At 43.5% G+C, this 19884-nt stretch overlaps 2 protein-coding genes across 5 annotated transcripts in view; both read left to right on the plus strand.

Moving 5' to 3' along the window:
• Positions 1-2622, plus strand: part of STYK1 (serine/threonine/tyrosine kinase 1) — a 76978-nt gene extending 74356 nt beyond the window's left edge. For all 4 annotated transcript variants that reach the window (XM_063961832.1, XM_063961834.1, XM_063961833.1 and 1 more), the window contains one exon: positions 262-2622. In XM_063961832.1, the coding sequence (XP_063817902.1) occupies positions 262-466 (205 nt within the window). In that variant the 3' untranslated portion in view covers positions 467-2622. The remainder of the gene's footprint in view (positions 1-261) is intronic.
• A 4762-nt stretch (positions 2623-7384) lies between these two features.
• LOC135058134 (claudin-10-like) overlaps positions 7385-19884 on the plus strand; it is a 42000-nt gene continuing 29500 nt past the window's right edge. Inside the window, exons 1-2 of the mRNA XM_063963726.1 lie at positions 7385-7604; positions 11754-11915. Of these exons, the coding sequence (XP_063819796.1) occupies positions 7385-7604; positions 11754-11915 (382 nt within the window). The remainder of the gene's footprint in view (positions 7605-11753; positions 11916-19884) is intronic.

Below are 19884 nucleotides of genomic sequence, written 5' to 3' on the forward strand. Positions count from 1 at the left end.
ATGTGTTGTCATATTGTATAGTCATTCAGATTCCTCATCGTATTCAAAATATTTGGGTCTATGTACTAAGCCTTGGAGAGAGATAAAGTGGTAGGAGTACCAGCCAATCAGCTCCTAACAGGCTGTGTATGAAAAATGACTGTTATGAGCTGATTAGTTGGTGCTTTAGCTCTCCGCACTTTATCAATCTTCAAAGCTTAGTACATAGACCCCAATGTCATACATGCTTTATGCCTGCCTTATCATACATCTCTTTTTCAGATACAACATTATGAAGTCTTGCTGGGCCTGGAGGGCTGCCGACCGGATTTCCCTTTCGGAACTGCACAAACGACTGGAGAGTGGGAAGAAGACCTCCAATGATAGGACAGTGCTACAGGTCCCCGAATTGGTTGTACCAGAGCTATATGAGGGTGTCGCCGGGACAGAAGCTGTCAAAATGGAAACTGACTACACGGTCCTTTGACAACAAAGTCTTGGAAGACATCTTTAGCTGGACTCATATTAATAGACTTGAAAATTATTTATTTATGTGGATGAAGAAAGAATTTTTTTTTTTTTTAATAAAGGGCTATTATTTGTCTCACTAGATGTTACTCATTGTGAGAGACAAGTATAGAAACATAGTCCTCTAATCATGGGAATGTTACATTAACATTTTTGAAACCTTTGCCAATGGACGAAGAAGACAGAAAACATTGTCCTGTGTTTACAATATTTTCTATTATTACAGATGCATCGGGGAAAACTGGAAACCATGCCCTGCTGTCACAAATGTCAGCAAATTTTCTTTTTCATCTATGTTTACTTTTTTTTTTTTTAACCTTGAAACTTAGTGGAGATTAATCAAAGATTGTGGAGAGCTGAAGTGAAAAGAGATAAACACTAACCAATCAGATCCTGTCATTTTACTCCTGTCAGGCTGTGTTCCAAAAATAATAGGAGCTTATTGGTTGGCACTTTTTCACCCTCTCGCTCTCCACACGCAACCTTTCTCCAAGATTTTATAAATCTCTCCCTAAGATACATTTGTCTTGAAGAAAAAGCATTGGATCAAATGTATAAATATGCATACTTCTTTAACAATTGCAAATAACCGTTTTGTCCTGTTTTTCTTTTCTTTTTTGTTCATAATGTGTCCTCAAGATTTCAATGCATGAATGACCCCTGCAGTTATTAATAATTCAGGTTAAGATAACTTTAAATCCTCTATAATGCATCTGTTTCATTGGTGGTATGCATTGTTTGTTTGTTTTTTAAGTTTTTGGGGAAAATTATAGTATGAAGTCATATATTCCCGACAGAAATCCATTTTGCTATAAATCTATTCTTACTTGGAGGATGTTTTACAGAGTAATAAAGACACATCCGCATACAGGGGTAGTAGCCATTTTGTTTCACCAAGTACCATTTTAATGTCACTGAAGAACAACTTACAGTACTTTAATGGTTGTACTTGAACAAAACACTAGCAATAACTATATAGGAGAACTACTGCACTACATAGGAAGTGACATACATGACGAGATAACTCTGAGAGACAGTGGAATGTATTATTCAGAACCTCTCATAATACTACCAGTACCTCCAATTTTAGATAATGGTCAGTTGCTGGCAACCAGGCTTACTGAGGGGTCATGTAAACTTCCCAATCTCTCTGGCTACTGTAATTGGTCAAATACACATATGCAGATGAAAATTGCACCTTGTTATGTATATATACATATTGTATTTTTAATAAAAATATATTTGCTATAGAAAGATTAAAAAATTCTGGAACAAAGTCTTGAATTACATAAATACTTTGCTTCACACTTCCCTTCCTTTAGACCCTTTGGCATGTTTATGTGCAAATTTTAAAAATTGGATTATTAGATTTCATCTGTCAGACTATATCCCTTTAATAACCATAATAGTAACTGTGGCAAAGAAAATTATCTTAATACATTGGATATATAGGTCATCTCCTTTTTTGCAAGAAGTCAAAATCAAACTACTTCAGCTTTTGTACTTCGATAGGAAGGATACCCTGTCTGATATAGATAAATACATAGACAAATTTTATCAGAAATGGTCACCATTTATTGATTCGCTTAATATAGAAACACAAAAGCGCATTATGCAAGTTTTTGAAAATTCTGAATGGCAATTACTTCGTAACATTGCAAATTCTTTTAATCTTTTACCTCTCCCTTGGGCTGTGGCCGGAATTGACTCTTTGTTTATTTACCCCTTTTTGATGTTCGGAGCTTTATTTATAGGATACTTGGTGAATTGCTGCTACTCTCCCCTCCCCCTCACCCTCTTCCTCCCCCATCTCCTAGGCGTTTAGGGTTGTTATTATTTTATTACTTTGTTTATACATATCCGGTATACTTAGATAGTGAACATTTATTTTCAGAGTCATATCCTTACGTCTATTATATATATAACATGGGTTAGATACGGGTATCTAATAGGAACTGGTTCTTCTGATTTGTATTAGAGATATCTCAAACAGTTTATGCAGTTCCTGCTCGATTGGTATTGTTAAATACCTGTTTATCTATACTTCCTTGTATCTTTTTCAATGTACGACTTTGACTCTGAATTTCTATGTCATATCATATAATATTTTGTGATCAGAACTTATTTTTCATTAATACATAATAAAAAATGTGTTTGAAAAAAAAAATATATATATTTGCTTGACACTGTTTAGAATTATTTATGGGAATGTACTTCTTACTTGGGATCCAGACATTTTCTAGATATAATTTACAATTTATATTTATAATTTACTTGCTATGCTGTATTTTGTTTCCACACAAATCTGATATTTGGGTATAGTTCAATAAGTTATACTATAACACTGAATATTGCTTGCCTGGACTCTGTCATACCCACTGATGCCTGTAATGTTTCATAATGTGATGATTGCTCCAACAGGCAGCAATGACCCTCCTCTATGAACAGCATCATATTCTTGATAATTAAAGTTCACAGGGGTACAGCGGGTGTTTTGGAAATCCTCAATATGCAGTTTCTGTTATCAGATGACATGAGAGTAACATTGTCAATATTTATACCTCGATTCCATGTTTTGATTGCACTAATACAAAATTATCACTACAGTAGTTGTAAGTAGCTTGCATGTGATTTGCAGTTTTTCTATAAATAAATCTGGAAAAATCCTTATAATATTCTTCCAGCTGGTCTGATCCCAGCTATCCATATATAAAGAAAAACAAAGATATTAACATCTTTTGATTAAAAGTAAAACTGCTACCTAATAGTACTGGTAATGATGATGATTTTGACAGTCTGGCAAAGAGAGTATGTCACAGCATACTGAGTGTGATATATCAAAACCTTGCTCCAAGGTTTGAGATGACGGACTGTCTATACATATCATCAGTGGTGCAAGTAGAAAAAATGTCTTATAGGTACTGTGTGCGCGCGTGCCAAAAAATGGGTGTGACCAAATGCCACATGGGGCGTGGCCAATGAAAATGGGGGCGTGATACACATGGGGGAGGGGCAGATACACATATGACCCCAATAGTGCCAGATACACGTTGCCCCACAGTTCCAGATACACGTTGCCCCACAGTGCCAGATATACATTGCCCCACAGTGCCAGATACACATTGCCTCACTGTGCCAGATACACAGGTGACCCCAGAGTGCCAGATATACATTGCCTCACAGTGCCAGATACACATTGCCCCACAGTACCATATACACATTGCCCCACAGTGCAAGATACACAAATGCCCCTAGAGTGCCAGATATACATTGTCCCACAGTGCCAGATACACATGTCCCCCCAGTGCCAGATATGCCCCTAGTGCCAGATACACATGTCCCCCCAGTGCCAGATATACCTCCAGTGCCAGATATGCCCCCAGTGCCAGATATAGAAATGCCCCCACAGTGCCAGATATACTCCCAGTGCCGGATATGCCCCCAGTGCCAGATACACATGTCCCTGCAGTGCCAGATATGCCCCCAGTGCCAGATACAGAAATGCCCCCCCAGTGCCAGATATGCCTCCAGTGCCAGACACAAAAATGCCCCCACAGTGCCAGATATGCCCCCAGTGCCAGATATTTCCCCGGTGCCAGATATGCCTCCAGTGCCAGGTATACATGCCCCCCCCCCCTTCCCCTGCTGCTCACCGCTGCTGCTGTCTTGATCCTGTGTGTGAGGGGAGGAGAGCGCAGCCTGTGCCTCTCCTGCCCCTCAGTCTCCGGCGGGGGTGCGGTTGTCTACCTTTAATTCAGCGCTGATCCGTGAGCCAATCAAAGCTCGCGGTCCGGCAGCCAATCAGGAGCCTTGGCTGCCAGACTGCGAGCTCTGATTGGCTCACGGGCCAGCGCTAAATTGAAGGTAGACACTTAGGGGCAGAGAGGCGCATGCTGCGCTCTCCTCCCCTCAAGCAGCAGCGGCGGTGAGCAGCAGCGGAGGGAGGGATGGAGCAGCGGCCCGTCGGCGGTAGGTACGGCGTACCCACGGCTAAATTCTTAAGGGTACGCCGTACCCACATGTACCCGCCCACGTGCGCAGCTGCATGTCATGTAAACTGTTTCTTATCCTGAGCCATAAACAAGAGAGTGCAGTTTGTCTGATCAATATCCAGAGCCACCCATAACTAAACACAGTGACTTCCAGTCACAGATACAGAAGGAGTAGAACCTAGTTTACACCCATGCTGAGCTATCTGTGTTCTGAGGGGAAGCTGCCTTCTATAAGATCATCTGATTTGGGTGAGAGAGTTCCTGCTGTTTAAAATACACCCAACTACCATCCTCAAGTGTGATTGATACTATCCCTGTTCCAAGATAGGTGGAGAATACATAGGGTGGTGTAATGACGTCCGAGATCGGCGGCTGTGAGGGGTGCTGGCCGAACTCTGACTTTTTTTAAAGGGGCAATCACTTAAAAGGCAAAACCATGCTTTGTGATTAACCCTTTAAAAAAAGTCAGAGTTTGCTGGCATCCTGCACGGCCACCGCATTACATCCCGCGCATAGTGGCTTATTTATTATTCCTTAAAGTAGGTGAAAGATTTTTTTGTTCACCTACTTTTGAAGGAATGATGTAATGGACCCATTCATTCTAAAGTAGGAGATATCAGTGATATCTCCTTTTATTCCTGATCTTGTCTGCTGGCGCCATATTGTATTATGGGGACATTCATTCATCAAACTTCATTAACTGAATGTTTTTGGAGTTTGACTATGCCTATGGGAAGGCTGGTCCAGGTGGCAAAGAAGAATCCCTATGCCCCGGTACTACCTCTGACACTTTGCATAAGTAAACACATGTCTTGTATAACGGCAGTGTAAAATGCCGTTGCTAAATTAGCATTGGAATCAGTAGCTCCTAACGTATTTTTAAAACACAGCCTGTAACATGGCAGTTAGAGAGCTGACTGGCTAGTACTTTATCACTCTCCACTCTATCTCCAATCTGTGATAAATCTTCCCCTAAATTAGGATCCCGATGGCTGGAATCCCGGCCATCAAAATACTGATGTCGGAATCCCGACATGGATCAGAATGCTGGCGCCGGCATCCCAACAGCCAGGATCTCAATGGGCTGCCGGGCTGCCAGAGGGGTAAGGCCGGAGGGAAGGGGGGGTTTCGGCTGCGTGGGGAGGTTTAGGCTGTGGAAAGGGGGATTAGGTTTAGGCTGCGGGGAGGGGGGGGGGCTACCGTTAGGCACCCCCCGGTAGGGTTGGGGTGAGGCTGCAGGGGGGTTTAGGCTATGGAAAGGGGTGTTAGGGTTAGGCACCCCCCCTGGTAGGGTTGGGGTGAGGCTGCAGGGGGGTTTAGGTTATGGGAAGGGGTGTTAGAGTTAGGCACCCTTCCCCCCCTGGTAGGGTTGGGGTGAGGCTGCAGGGAGGGGGTATATGATTAGGCTGCAGGAAGGGGTGTTAGGATTAGGCACCACCGGGGAGGGTTAGGGGGTTAGTTATAAATGTTTCCCGACCCCTGTCGGGAGACTATCACTAGGGATGCTACAGTCACTATTTTGATTAACAGCATCCCAACCACCAGAATTTCAGCCCCAACCTAAATGCGGAACCACAGGAATGGCTTTTGGTGGTTTTTTCGTGGAAGGCTGATCCTGCGAGCAGCCTATAATGGTGGCTCTAAATGTAAAGTATTCTTGTGATTAATTTGTTTACAACTTGATTCTTTACTTTGTTAACAGACAATATTTAATCTACTTATTCCTGCTTGACAGATGGGCACCACTACATAAAAACTATTCTCCGTATTAATGATTACCAGTATTTCTGTCTTTCCATTATAGCCCATACTCCACGTCACAGAGAAAGTTTAAGAAAATGCCTCATTTGTTATTCTGACAGGTTTGAGTTACAGGTCCCACTAGTCGTTAATTAACTCGTTAATGTGCCTATTCTGGGTTCATTAGCCAACAGGAATCCATTAAACAAAATTTATTTGACTACTCAGGTGAAGGTGATTAACCCTAACCCACGTCACACTGTAAAGTACAGAATATATCCACATCTCTATACATTTACTACAGAATATATATTTTCTGATATGGGAAGATTTCATATTTTGTGTACTCTTGGCATGGTCAGTATGGACTTGATAAAATTAGCATCTACAAATGTTTATTTTTATTAATCTCTGAATGTAATATTAGTGCATACAGTAGGCTTTGATGTAGTGTTGAAAGGTTTTATAACATACACTATTACATATGAACAATTAGGTGATGAGTCCTTACCTTGATCATAAAGTTCAATAAAAATAAATGAGAGTGATTCCACTCACCTGTAGCCAACAGAATATTGAAGTCTTCAATATGGGCAATGAATGAGGCTTGGTGAGTACTTTTAGTAATGTCTATAATCTTTTCTTGGATTAAGTGATTATTGTCTGACAGACAAAACAATTTCCATTAAGTTCACAGCATTTAGTTAGGTCATTCCGTCAACTATTTGTCATTGCAGATGTCAGACTAGGCTGAACCCCTTATTTAAGAGGATTTGTTAAAACAAGAAATATGTGAGAAACATCAAACATTGGTGAGAGGTTGCGACAAAACAATATCAATGCTTTACCAACTGCTTCGAATGGAAATGAATTAATTAGGGAGGGACATTTAGGGAAAAGGGTGGGCTATTCCCAGTCATAAAGCTTGTGGAACAGTATTTCCAGCAGTTTCTCTGTTGCAAGACTTGTTAGCTGGGAACTATCCTCTTTCCTTATAGTTCAGAAACATTTGGAGAATCATACAACTCAATCTGCGTCTTTTCTAACAATTCCTTTTCTACCTTTCTTTAACTTCTTTACATTTTCTGAACTTTTTTTTTTTTGGACAATAGTTTTTTTGATTGAGAGAATAACTTGGTCCCACAATGTCCCACATGGCCTCTGAGATTATTGCTTTTCTACTGGCGGTCTCAGGCTGGGTCCTGGTTTGTTCCACATTACCCACTGATTACTGGAAGGTCTCCTCTATTGATGGTTCAGTAATAACCACAGCAACTTTCTGGTCCAACCTTTGGAAGACCTGTGTTACTGACTCAACCGGGGTATCCAACTGCAAAGACTTTCCTTCCATGCTGGCCTTAGAAGGTAGGAAAAGTTGGTTTGCAAATAATTATTTAAGGTGCATAAACTGTTCTCTAATTCTACAAGAAGATGTAGATTTCGGTGGAAATGTAACAAATGATTTTTCCAAATTGCTGTTTTTCTACATTTTTTAAAAGGTAAATTATTTTTGGTTTGACTAAAAAAAAAATTGCCCATTTAAATCCAGTGATATGGAGAAATCTCTGTCAATAACTTTTTCCCCAATGTAACTACAATAAACATTTATGTAAATAAAATAACTATCTTGCATAGAGCTGGAAATCAAGAAGCAGATTACATTAAAATATAGCATACAGTAATAATTATTCATTGAAATATAGGTGACTACATCTTTAGATGGTCCATTCATTACTGACGCATTCATTGCTTAATGTTCGGAAAGCAATTGCAGTTCAGTATCCTGTTTTGTAGATAACAGCCAATTACAGAGCAATGCTCCGTCATTAAGGACATTCTTATTTATTAGGTGGATGTGAATCCTGAATTTAATCTTAAGAAGAGTCGGCTTTGGCAAGCTGTTGCATCTTGATCGGTTTGTCCTCAAACTTTTAAGCAGCACTAATATTAAGTACAAAGCCTGGCGAGTTTGTATTTCATATTAATGCCACTTTGTACATATATACTCCTTGATCTTTGAGCTTCTGTGAGTGAACCTTATGTTTCTAAATTACTTGCCAAATAATTTTAATCCTTTATCATTGAAAAAATTGTGTATTTGGTTTTGTTTTATGTGAATTACTGTTTACTGCTTTTTTCCACTTTTATTCTGTTTTTTAGCTTATTTTTTCCCTTGAGATTACTGGAAATACAAACAGCTGCTTAAAAAATACTGCTAAAAAATCTAATGCATATAAAGGCAAAAAAAAAAAAAAAAGACGTCAAGTGTCTGCCGCACAGGTTAACATGTATTGCTGGCATGTCCTATTCGTTTTGTGCTTTCTGCATTTCTGTGCTGTTTATCTAACACATTGCAAAACCTCTTGAAGAGGTCCCTCTGTATTCTTTCTATTTCACATTTACTCATTTGTGATCACCCTGCTATGTGCTTGTTGTTTTACTGTATGTACAATTTGTATTATGTGCAATTTACAAGTAAATAATGATGATGAGATTTTGTCATATCGAAAAATGTATTCACGAGAATTTAAATGAGAGTTCTAATCTTAATGTTAGATCACACTTTCTTCTCTGCCATTGCTAATACTGCTAAAGGTGGGCTTGAGAACTGAACAATGGGTCTATTGTCAATTTTCACCACTAACATAGAAGCCTTAGAAGTGGGCAAGTGCGGCACTCTGTATGATTGTCTATTACTTCCCTGTAGTGCACTTGGAAGGTACATAAGATCACATAGTGGTCATATTCTGACTGCAGAAACACAGATGCCAAATAATGATTCTACTATTCATAAAAGTTTCCTTATCAGGCACTGCAGCTTCATCTTAGTAGCGTCACAATAAATACTTCCATGAATGAATATTACAAATCTGGAAGCCCCTAGCATTTGCTACAAGATATAGAGGCTAATTCAACTTGGATCGCAATTGAGACAGAAATTGTGATTTCCTAATCCTGCGGCTGCTAAAAATCGCATGTAAAGAGCCGCCCAGAAAGGTAACAGATGCCCATTGATGCAATCGCAAAATTGTGATGCATTGCATATGCAGAAATCGAATACCGTTGACAACTGTGGTTGACCCAGGGCTACTCCGAATAATGAGAATGCAGTCGCACCGTCACCATGTATTTAGTCGCAGGCCATTGCAACTGACGTCAGATCCATACCCCGAAAACAACCATGATCCGCCTACGTTTTTCCAACCACTCCCCACAAATGCCATGTTAACACCCACGAATGGTCACTTCCTGTCAATCAAATTATGATCGCATTTAACTAAATTGCAATTAAAATTTTGCATTTGCGCACATGCAGTGCATTCGCAGCGCATGCACAGTCTGCTGATAATCGCCCGATTTGCAATTTTGCAACTGTGGCTGAATAAGGCCCATAAGCCTATATATTCTAATAGCCCTACACGCAACTTGTCCTGTGAGGTAGCCTGGGGCAATAACAGCTACAAGCAGTAACATTGATCACCTTAGCATCTCTCTAGAGGAGGGATTTTCACCTCCAGATCTCCAGCACTCCCAAACAGGACATATCTTCTGTCTTTCTTCAATTATACACAGCTGAGTTAATCTATTTTGCTGGGTCAGTAATTATCCCACCTGTTTTCACAGATAGAAAACGTAAAATATACTTTGTACAGTATGCAGTTATATTCCTGACTTTTGGGATCCCGGCGGTCAAAATCCTGACGCCAAAATCTCGTCGGCCATTGAAATGCCAACAGTCAGAATCCTGACTGCCAGCCATAAACCCCACTTAGGTGGTGGTCAACGCCACCACCCAAGGGAGAATAGAACCTTGTGGAGAGCGCAGCGAGCCTGCATGGAGACACGTTGCGCTCAAGGTCGGGAGTCCGGCGTCGGCATTTCGACCGCCGGAATCCCGTCAGTCGGGAAATCATTCTGATCCCCCCTGTACTGGACCCGTCTCCTGTACACATGACATCTTAATGTCACACCAAGGGTGCTGGGCCGCAAGCTCTGGGTGGCTGTATAAGTTGCAGGGTGTCTGTCCAGTGTCTGGGCAACTCTGCAGCAGCAATACTAGCTGCAGGGTGCCGTTCTAGAATCCTGCAAGCCAAATGCAAGTGTCATGGGGCAGTGATGATGCTGCCTCCTGGGCAGTCCCTCCACGACTTCAGTGCTCTTATACTCCTAGTTACGTCCCTCTGTTGGGGGTACTTGAGGACTGGAGTTGATAACCACTGCTATAAAGAGGCACCTTTATAGCAACACTGTATTATTACTGTTCTGAAACTGTTGTGACCTTTTCCCCATAACCAGCTTTCACACAGGCACATTTTACCTGACCTTGTAAAGTGCAATGCTCACCATTTACTATGGGCCTCAGAAAGTTTCTCATTGCAACTTAACTTTTTTTTAAATATAAATTCTCATGAAAAAATGTATGAATTTAAATAACAAAGCTACTAAAAGTTTAATGTTTTGAAACCTTTAGAATATTCCATGGGATCACTTGAAGTTATACGAGATGCTTACCCTATAACTGTGTGTGTTCTAGAGTTAGAGAAATTAATGAACCATTTTATGAGTTTGTTAATGGATAACTCCTAAAAACATGATTGTTTGTTTTATCTTCTTACTGTTTGACCCTAAGGAGTCTATGAACAGAAATAGAAGACTAGAAGGAAAATGCCCACTGCCAGTATGTGTAGTGTACTTGGATTTGTTTTCACGTGATTTTACATAGATAGCAAAAAACAAACAAACACGTACTGTGTGGTCAGGAACCATTTTGCGCAAAGGGCCTCATTCAGCATGAGTTGTAGATTTGCGAGAAATCACAGATTTTACAACTCCATTCTTTAGCATGCAGGGGGCCACTCAGCACAGGGCAAGGCCACCCCACATACCGGGTCTTTCCCCCCACCCCCGCTAAAATGTGAGCGCATCACTAAGCAGCGATGCGCTCACATGTGTAGGGTTACGCCTAGCTGCGAAGGCAGCCTCCGAGCCACCATGTTTTGGCTTGCAGATGCTGGGTGTGCAGTCACACAGCCACCGTGGCCTGCCCCGCAAACGGTCCGGACATGCCTCCATTGTCCGGACTGCGCCCCCAAAATGCTGTGTCGCTGCCCTCCCGCTGGGACTTAGATTGCGATTGCATGTGCAGACGTGCAGAAATTCACTGAATAGCGACTTCCGCACTTCTATGATCAGTGCTGAATCGGGTCCATAGAACCTTATTTCTTTGTAGTGCTGCGTTACATCAGTTAGTACTGTATAAGTGGGTGCTGCCATATTGCTTGTTTCATTACGTAGAATGAATTAGTCATTGCACAATACAATGAGCCATTGACCCTAATACCCGAGTGGCAGTGAACAGAGTACAATGCCAGCCTGGCTATATAAAACAACACCTTTTTGATTTTTAAGCCAAAGTAAAAACAAGTCATAGTATTTGAAAAGTGAATTCATAGCTGCAGATGACACTGATTTGTGCATATGTAGTAGTTTAGCAAGATGTCATCTTTATTTCAGGATATATCCAAGCCTGCCGTGGTTTACTAATAGCTGCTGTCAGCTTAGGATTTTTTGGTTCCATTTTTGCCCTGGTTGGGATGAAGTGCACCAAGATCGGAGGCTCCGACCAGACTAAAGTGAAAATAACTTGTATTTCCGGCTTGCTGTACATTCTGAGTGGTGAGTATGTCATCATTTGTATTATGGGTAAATATGTTTATAAGCTGCATGGTGAATTATTTCCATTATCCCAGGTCAGGAAGTCCTTCCTAGCAATGGGAAGTGTAGAATCCTATCCTCTGTGCATGCGTCTGAGATGCAGTACCAATGTTTACCACTGGTAAATGCAGTTTGAAATTGCTTGGAGAACCTTGCTATTTTGATGGGTGTTTCTGGGTGGTGGCTTGGGGGTGGCTAACATTCAGGGGTGTGTCACAAGTGGGTCGGTATCAGTAACATTCTGTGGGTGCCATAGGTAGGTGCAGTGTTCAGTGCTTATAGGGTGTCTTTGTACACACATCGGCGGTTTCGCGTCGCAGCCAGTTGTGTCTCATTTGCCGCTGCATTAGCACGAAGATGCTGTTGCAGCTGTGTTCATCTCTGAATTACCTGCATAACCCTCTGTGTTAGTGAGCTCTAAATTTATTTTTCTGCAGCAGGGTACATTGGTTTCCACACGGAAACATCGGGTGTAGAGTGGATCTTGATCCAGAGAGTTACCAACAGGCTAAAGCTTTAGGCTGTCCCAGGATGCATTGGGGCCCCCTCTATAAACCTGCCTCCAGGCACTGTGAGCTCAGATTTGAGTTGGTGCCTGTAGAAGCAGTCACTAACAGGAGGGCTGCGCTGGGCAGCCCTGAAGAAATGCTTTAAAGAAAACTTCAAGGGACGCAGCGCTGTTACATGTCAGAGTGACATTCAGCGCTGCGTCTCTGTCACCTCCCAAGTGGCATAGAATACTCCTGAGACTCAGTTCCCGGGTACTTGTGGCGGAGATGCTCTGGCTCAAGGTACACGGTCGCAGACACTCTCCCGGTTCGCATGGCTGCTACGTGGAGAAGGTAAGAGGGTCCCCTAGGCGGGACCCACCACTAAATCGCGGAGACGGACTGTGATGCTGGCATGGACACTGTCACCGAGCAGGCCTTCCCCCCTATATCCATTAGGGCACAGGAGTACAGGTCGTGTGTACTAACGCCCATGTTAATAAGGCTCCATAGTACCGGTGGTGAGGCCCAGCACAGAGGAGTTGGTATGGGAGCTGTAGCCCCCCCCCCCCCTCCCCGGCCCAGGGCGACAACTACTGCAGATTTTCCAACCCTGGAGCTTCGTCACACTCTCCCTCACTCCCGGATTGAGACGCTGGGCACCATCTTAGGTATAGCTGCGTCTGGTCTCTGGGACTGAGGGCAAGGTCTCCCTTGTAAAGCTGCCTGTAGACAGCGCTGTGACTTTACAAACACTTGAGTATTCTACATGTCTCTGTATAGACAGCGTTAGTTAAGAAAAAGTGTACCAATTACAGGATATATTGTACGAGTATTTTGTTCTGATATATACCTCCGGTCTAGGACTGCACTTTGTTTTTTATTTATATATATATATATATATATATATATATATATATTTTGTGGCAGGAGAGGTACTTGGCCACCTGTAAGCTACACACAGGGTCCTGGGGGTAGATGGGAAGTGTGGATGGACCAGGTTCCCATCCATTTGGCCCAGACCAGGTCTTATAGGATTCTTAGCCCAAGAAGCTGCTTCATCAGCCAGCACCTGGCTGCTGGGTTTAAAGCAGAGTCTCTCTCATTAGTCAGGGCTTCTGAAGGCAGTTAGTGTCCAGGTGATAGGCCTGCTAGGTACAGTGGGATCCGGAAGACTGGGGCACTAGTGTCAGGATGCTGGGACCTGAAGTGTTCCTTATTTAGTAACAGGGAGTGAGGCAGGGCCTAACCTCCCTGGTTGTTTATATTAGAGACAGTGATCTTTGTTTTATGTGTATCTTTGGATTTGAGCAACCTGAATAAAAGGTATTTGTTGTTTTTGCACAAGCCTGGAGTCAGTTGCTGGTGGAATTTTTGTAGCAGAGCACATTCTAGCAAGACTCCTGTTACAATATATATATAATAGTTCAGTGCAGTTTTATTGTCATTGTCATATAATAATTATCTGCATTGCTAATGGGGATCCGGTCTGAAGATCGACAGTGCCTAGGTCGACAATGTTTAGGTCGACCACTATAGGTCGACAGTCACTAGGTCGACATGGATGGAAGGTCGACAGGGTTTCTAGGTCAACGTGTGCTAGGTCGACAGGTCTAAAGGTCGACATGAGTTTTTTTAAATTTTTTTTTTCATACTTAACGATCCATGTGGACTACGATTGGAACGGTAAAGTGTGCCAAGCGAAGCGGTAGCGGAGCGAAGGCACCATGCCCGAAGCATGGCGAGCGAAGCGAGCCATGCGAGGGGACGAAACCCTGTCGACCTTCCATCCATGTCGACCTAGTGACTGTCGACCTATAGTGGTCGACCTAAACATTGTCGACCTAGGCACTGTCGATAAAACGAACCACACCCTGCTAATGTGACTGTGTGTGCCTGTTTCTGCCGTAAGGTTTCACTTTCATTGTTTCCCAGAAAATCTATCACTATATTCTGTACCCTCAATTACTAGGTGCGTCAGGGTCGTTTATATAGTGCATCACAATATTTACCTATTATATGTATTCTACTGTGTACTCATTCACATAATAACGGATTTATTTGCAGGTGTTATACTCTGTCTGGCTTCATCGTACTAATACGCTCTGTGTTGCAATTGTGTACAATGTCTAACAGGGTGGGAAATCTGGGGATGCTAGTGCATCATGCAGAGTATGCCCCACAGATTTACCTGAGGGAGAATCTGTGTATGATGGTCTGTGTACTCTGTGTCATACATCCCTCAGTCAGTACACAGCTCCTGTACCCAATCAGGATCCATACTTAATTCTCATACCTACTGGGTACTCTAGTGGAACGCCTAACGCCCCCTATGAGACCACCTGTGCCATTACAGCCTCAAATTGTCCCTGTGATAAATCCGCCTTGGGAAGATGATTTGTCTAACCAGTTGCAGTTTACTCATTCCTTGGTTAGACAAAAATCTACCCCAGGTCACTCCCGTGTCTCTGGGTTACCTAAGCGGACTGCTTCCTCCTCCTAATCCAGGAATCTCTCAGGTGTTTCATCTGAAGAGGAGGGTACTGTCCGGTCAGACACTGAATCAGGCGTTTCTGACAAGGACTCTGAATTAGTGAATTACAGATTGATGTTCCTGCTCTAGTGGGTGCTATTAAGCAAATCCTACAAAACACAGATGATTTTGAGAAATCCACTACTGTCACTACGAAAACTGATATGTTTAAAAGACAGAAGATGGTTAATGATCTATTACCCCAATCTGCCCATTTAGTGAACATCAGGCAGGAAACCTGGGCTAATCCAGGGAAAAAGTTCCCTGTCTCTCACTCTAAATGGGCCTTGAGTCGCTATCCTCCCCCTGCAGAGTTATGTAACAAGTGGGAAAATTCACCACTGGTGGATTCTCATGTCACCCACCTAGTGGTGTCATTCACTCCGCCTGTCACCACTGTCAGTTCTCTGAAAGAAACGACAGATAAGCATGTGGAGGGATGCCTGAAATCTATTTACTCCTTACAGGTGCTATACATAGACCCACTATTGCAATAGCGGATGAGCTGCCTGACGATATATCTGTAGATGCCAGACAATACCTGTCTCAAATTACCACCGCCACCTATACATACAGGAGGCATCCTCTGAGGCAGGTGTGTTGGCGGTCAAGGCGTCGACTATGTCTGTTCTGGCTAGTCGTATTCTGCGGTTGAGGTCATGGAGAAGACCTAAATTAAATTGAGTCTGAACTGGCGGCTGCTAAGACTGCCTTCCTCCCAAATACTAATCCTTCTGCACAGAAGGCAAAAGGTACCACTTTTCATTCCTTTCAGCCTCAAGGGACAGCAAAAGGTTAGGCATACCCGAGACAAAGCAGTCTCGGGCGACCTGTCAGCTTGCATCTAAACAAGACAAGCCTGCCGCATGATGGGGTGGGCCTCTCCCTGGGTGGGAAGCCGACTTCTGCAGTTCACCCAGCTCTGGTTAAAGACCACTTCAGACGCATGGGTGTGAGAAGTTGTTTCTCACGGGCACGCAGTCTCGTTCAAGAGAAACCCCACTTTCCAGTTTTGTGCCATGGTCATCCTCTCTGATCAGTTAAAGGCGCAAGCTTCGCAGCAGGTTGTGAGTTCTCTCCTGGTTACAGGAGTGGTAGTGCCGGTGCCTCTGTCCTCAAGAGGCAGTGGTCATGACTCGACCCTGTTTCTAGTACCGAAACTGAATGGATCCTTCTGGCCTATTCTCAACTTCAAATCACTAATCAAGTTTGTGAGAGTGTGCGCTGCACTAAAATGTACTGGCGATGGAACCCGGAGACTATAAGGTATGCCTGGCTATACAGGTTGCGTACCTGCATATACCTATTGCCAAGTCATCAGCAGTATCTGCGGTTTACTACTGGCAACCTACACTATCAGTTCCAGGCTCTGCTATTTGGACTGGCAATGGCTCTTCAGTTTTTCACCAAGGTCATGGCCATAATGACGGTGCATATCCATCGTCAGGGAATCAGGATCCAGCTGTATCTAGATGACCTGCTGATCCTGGCAAACTCCCACAATGTCCTCCTCGGTCATACAACTGACTGTAAGCTTCCTACTAGCCCATGGGTGGCTCATCAACTGGAAGAAATCCTAGCTGGTCCCAACTCAGAGCACGGTGCATCTGGTAGCACTCCTGGACACGCACCATCAATGTCTGTTTCTGTCTCCAGAGAAAGTCCTGAAACTTCAGGATGAGATACTTCCTTTCCTGCAATGGAGTGTCGTTACACTCAGCTCTGCAAGTACTTGGCCAAATGGTGGAGTATGCTCAATTTCATTCCTGCCCTCTGCAGAGGTTAATACTTTCCAAGTGGGATGGCCTACCTCACTGGATCAGGTCTCATATGATCACTTTGACTCTGGAGGTTCGTCTGTCGTTGACCTGGTGGCTTCAGGACCAGCAATCAAGCAGGGGCCGTCCCTTTCGGATCCCTGCCTGAGTCCTGCTGACAACGGACACCAGCCTGAGGGGATGGGAATCACTCCTCCCGATAACCATTCTGGAGTTGCGGGCAGTGTTCAATGCATTGTCTCTTGCCCTGCCTCTAGTACAGAACCCTGAGGAAAGATTACATCCAAAACGCGTTGGTGCTATTACAGGAGGACCCCGGACTTGGCCACACCGCTGATGTTGGTACCCATCTTATGGGCATTGTTCACTCTATCCCATATTGGTTGGTAACATTCCCCCATTCCATCTGAGGGATGCAAGTGGAAGTGGCATCGCTAGTCTATATCAAGTTGCCTCCTGTTTGCATGTTTTTTTTGACTTTTTATGTTTTTTTTATGTTTCACAGTGTTTGTGAAAATAAATTTTATCTTATTTAAGATGGAATAAGGAATATTTTTTTTATAAATAACTGCTGTTCTATCGAGTACGTTGGAGACATCTGTTTGGGGTATAGGAGGTCCACACACAAGCAAGGACTCAAAGATACCTTTCAGTGCACATAGGGCTTATTATAAAGGTAAGCCGTATTCAGAATCAGATGGGCCATATGTTATAAGCTTGATGTTACACTATTCAGAGATATGGAGTTTCAAAGAAACCTTTATGGGAACGCATCTTTTTTTTAATACAGGTCAGTTTCCGGTGACGGAATTTAATATCTAAAGAAAGCTTTGGAATCCGTTAATAGACGTATCTTGTATTATGTTTTTTCTTTGAGGACCACGGAAATATATATGGATCTGAATCTCATATAGCAGTGCTTGGAGATCGCTCTTCTGTTTATTATTGTATCTAGAAAGAAGTTGTGCTCTTTTGGGCGAGTGCCGAGCTGCAGCTAGGGCACAAGTTACCATTTTATTTACTGTTTGACAGAACAGGCCTGTTTAAGTACAGTCAGACAGTGCCACCACGGTAGCATACATCAGCAATCAAGGCAGCACTCGAAGCCGCATGGCAATGTTGGAAGTGTCATAAATTCATCAATGGGCGGAACGCCATCTGCCAGTAATATCGGCAGTGTTCATTCCGGGTGTCCTCAATTGGGAAGTGGACTTACTCAGTCACCAGGACGTGAAAGCCGGAGAGTGGAGTCTTCATACGGAAGTCTTTCAACTCCTAGTGGACAAGTGGGGTCTACCAGCTGTAGACCTGATGGCGTCTCGACACAATTACAAAGTTCCGGTGTTTGGATCAAGGACCAGGGATCCTCAAGCAGCGTACATGGATGCACTAGCTATTCCATGGAACTTTAAGCTGCCTTATGTGTTCCCTCCGGTGTCACTCCTGCCCAGGATCCTGCGGAAGTTCAAGTAAGAAGGAGGAATACTACTTCTAGTCGCTCTAGTGTGGCCCAGACGATATTGGTTGTCAGACCTGCAGGGTCTATTGACAGAGCGTCCTCTTCTAATTCCTCAACGACCGGACCTCCTTGTACAGGGCCCTTGTCTCTACCAGACCTGGCAAGGCTGGCTCAGACAGCGTGGCTCTTGAATCTTCACTACTGAGAGCCAAAGGTTTCTCTGAGGTGGTCATTCAAACTATGTTGAAAGCACTTAAGCCGACGTCTGCTCGGATCTATTATAGGATCTGGAATTCTTACTTCACCTGGTGTACTGATAAGAACTATGATGCATACAGTTACAAAACACCCAGAATCCTTGCTTTTCTGCAACAAGGCCTGGACTTAGGCCTTCGTCTGGCCTCCCTCAAGGTTCACATATCTGCCTTGTCGGTGTGTTTTCAGAGAAAAATTGCGTCTATATCTGACATTCATACATTCACTCAGGGTGTGTACAAATTCAACCTCCCTATGTCCCTCCTGTGGCTCCTTGGAATCTGTCTGTTGTCCTGAATGCCCTGCAAGAGTCTCCATTTGCACCTCTTGAGTCTGTGGACCTTAAACGGCTCACAGCCAAGGTCCTGTTTCTGCTGGCTATTGCCTCAGCTAGGAGGGTGTCGGACTTAGGCTCTGTCCTGTCGTCCACCCTTTCTGATATTCCATCATGACCGGGCAGTTCTGAGAACTTGTCCAGGTTACTTACCTAAAGTGGTGTCATCTTTCCACCTTAACCAAGAGATTGTGGTTCCGGCCTTCATCTCTACTGAATTGTCCTCCAAAGAACGTCTTTGGATGTAGTACGTGCTCTCCGCATATATTTTGAGAGAACTGCCTCTATTAGGAGGTCAGATACCCATTTTGTACTGTTTGGTTTCCACTTTCCACAAACGTGGCTGGCCTGCGAATAAGCAAACCTTGGTCAGATGGCTTAGAATGGTGATTGCACAAGCTTATGCGCAGGCTGGACTTCCAGCTCCTGTTGCTATTAAGGCCCATTCTACTCAGTCTGTTGGACTTTCTTCAGCGGTCCGCCATGGCGCGTCTGCAGAACAATTGTGCAAGGCAGCTATGTGGTTCTCAGTGAACACGTTTATTAGGTTCTATGCCTTTGATGCTTCCACCTCCCAGGATGTTTCCTTTGAAAGCTGGGTTCTCACACCCGCTAAGGCATGTCCCCTCCCTTGAGGAACTGCTTTAGGACATCACCCGATGTTTCCCTGTGTTAAAAAATGTACCTTGCTGCAGAAAAGGAGATTTATGGTAGACTTACCATTGTTAAATCTCTTTCTGTGAAATACATTGGGTTCCACAGGGTGCCCACCCTGACACATCTAGCTTCTATGAGTTTGTATGGCATTAGCTGCTGGTCCCTTCTCCTGTCGTGAGAATGTGGTTCTACGTGACTAACATCTGCCTTCTCTTTTGCTTGCTCCTACATTGGACTGGTTAACAAAACTGAGCTCACAGTGCCTGGAGGCAGGGTTATAGAGGAGGCCCCATTGCATCCTGGGACAGCCTAAAGCTTTAGCCTGTTGATGCCTCTCTGCATCAACATCCACTCGACACCCGATGTTTCCCTGTGGAACCCAATGTACTTTGCAGAAAGAGATTTAACAATCGTAAGTCTACCATA

Source organism: Pseudophryne corroboree, chromosome 3 (genome assembly GCF_028390025.1).
Source record: "Pseudophryne corroboree isolate aPseCor3 chromosome 3, aPseCor3.hap2, whole genome shotgun sequence".
NCBI lineage: Eukaryota > Metazoa > Chordata > Amphibia > Anura > Myobatrachidae > Pseudophryne > Pseudophryne corroboree.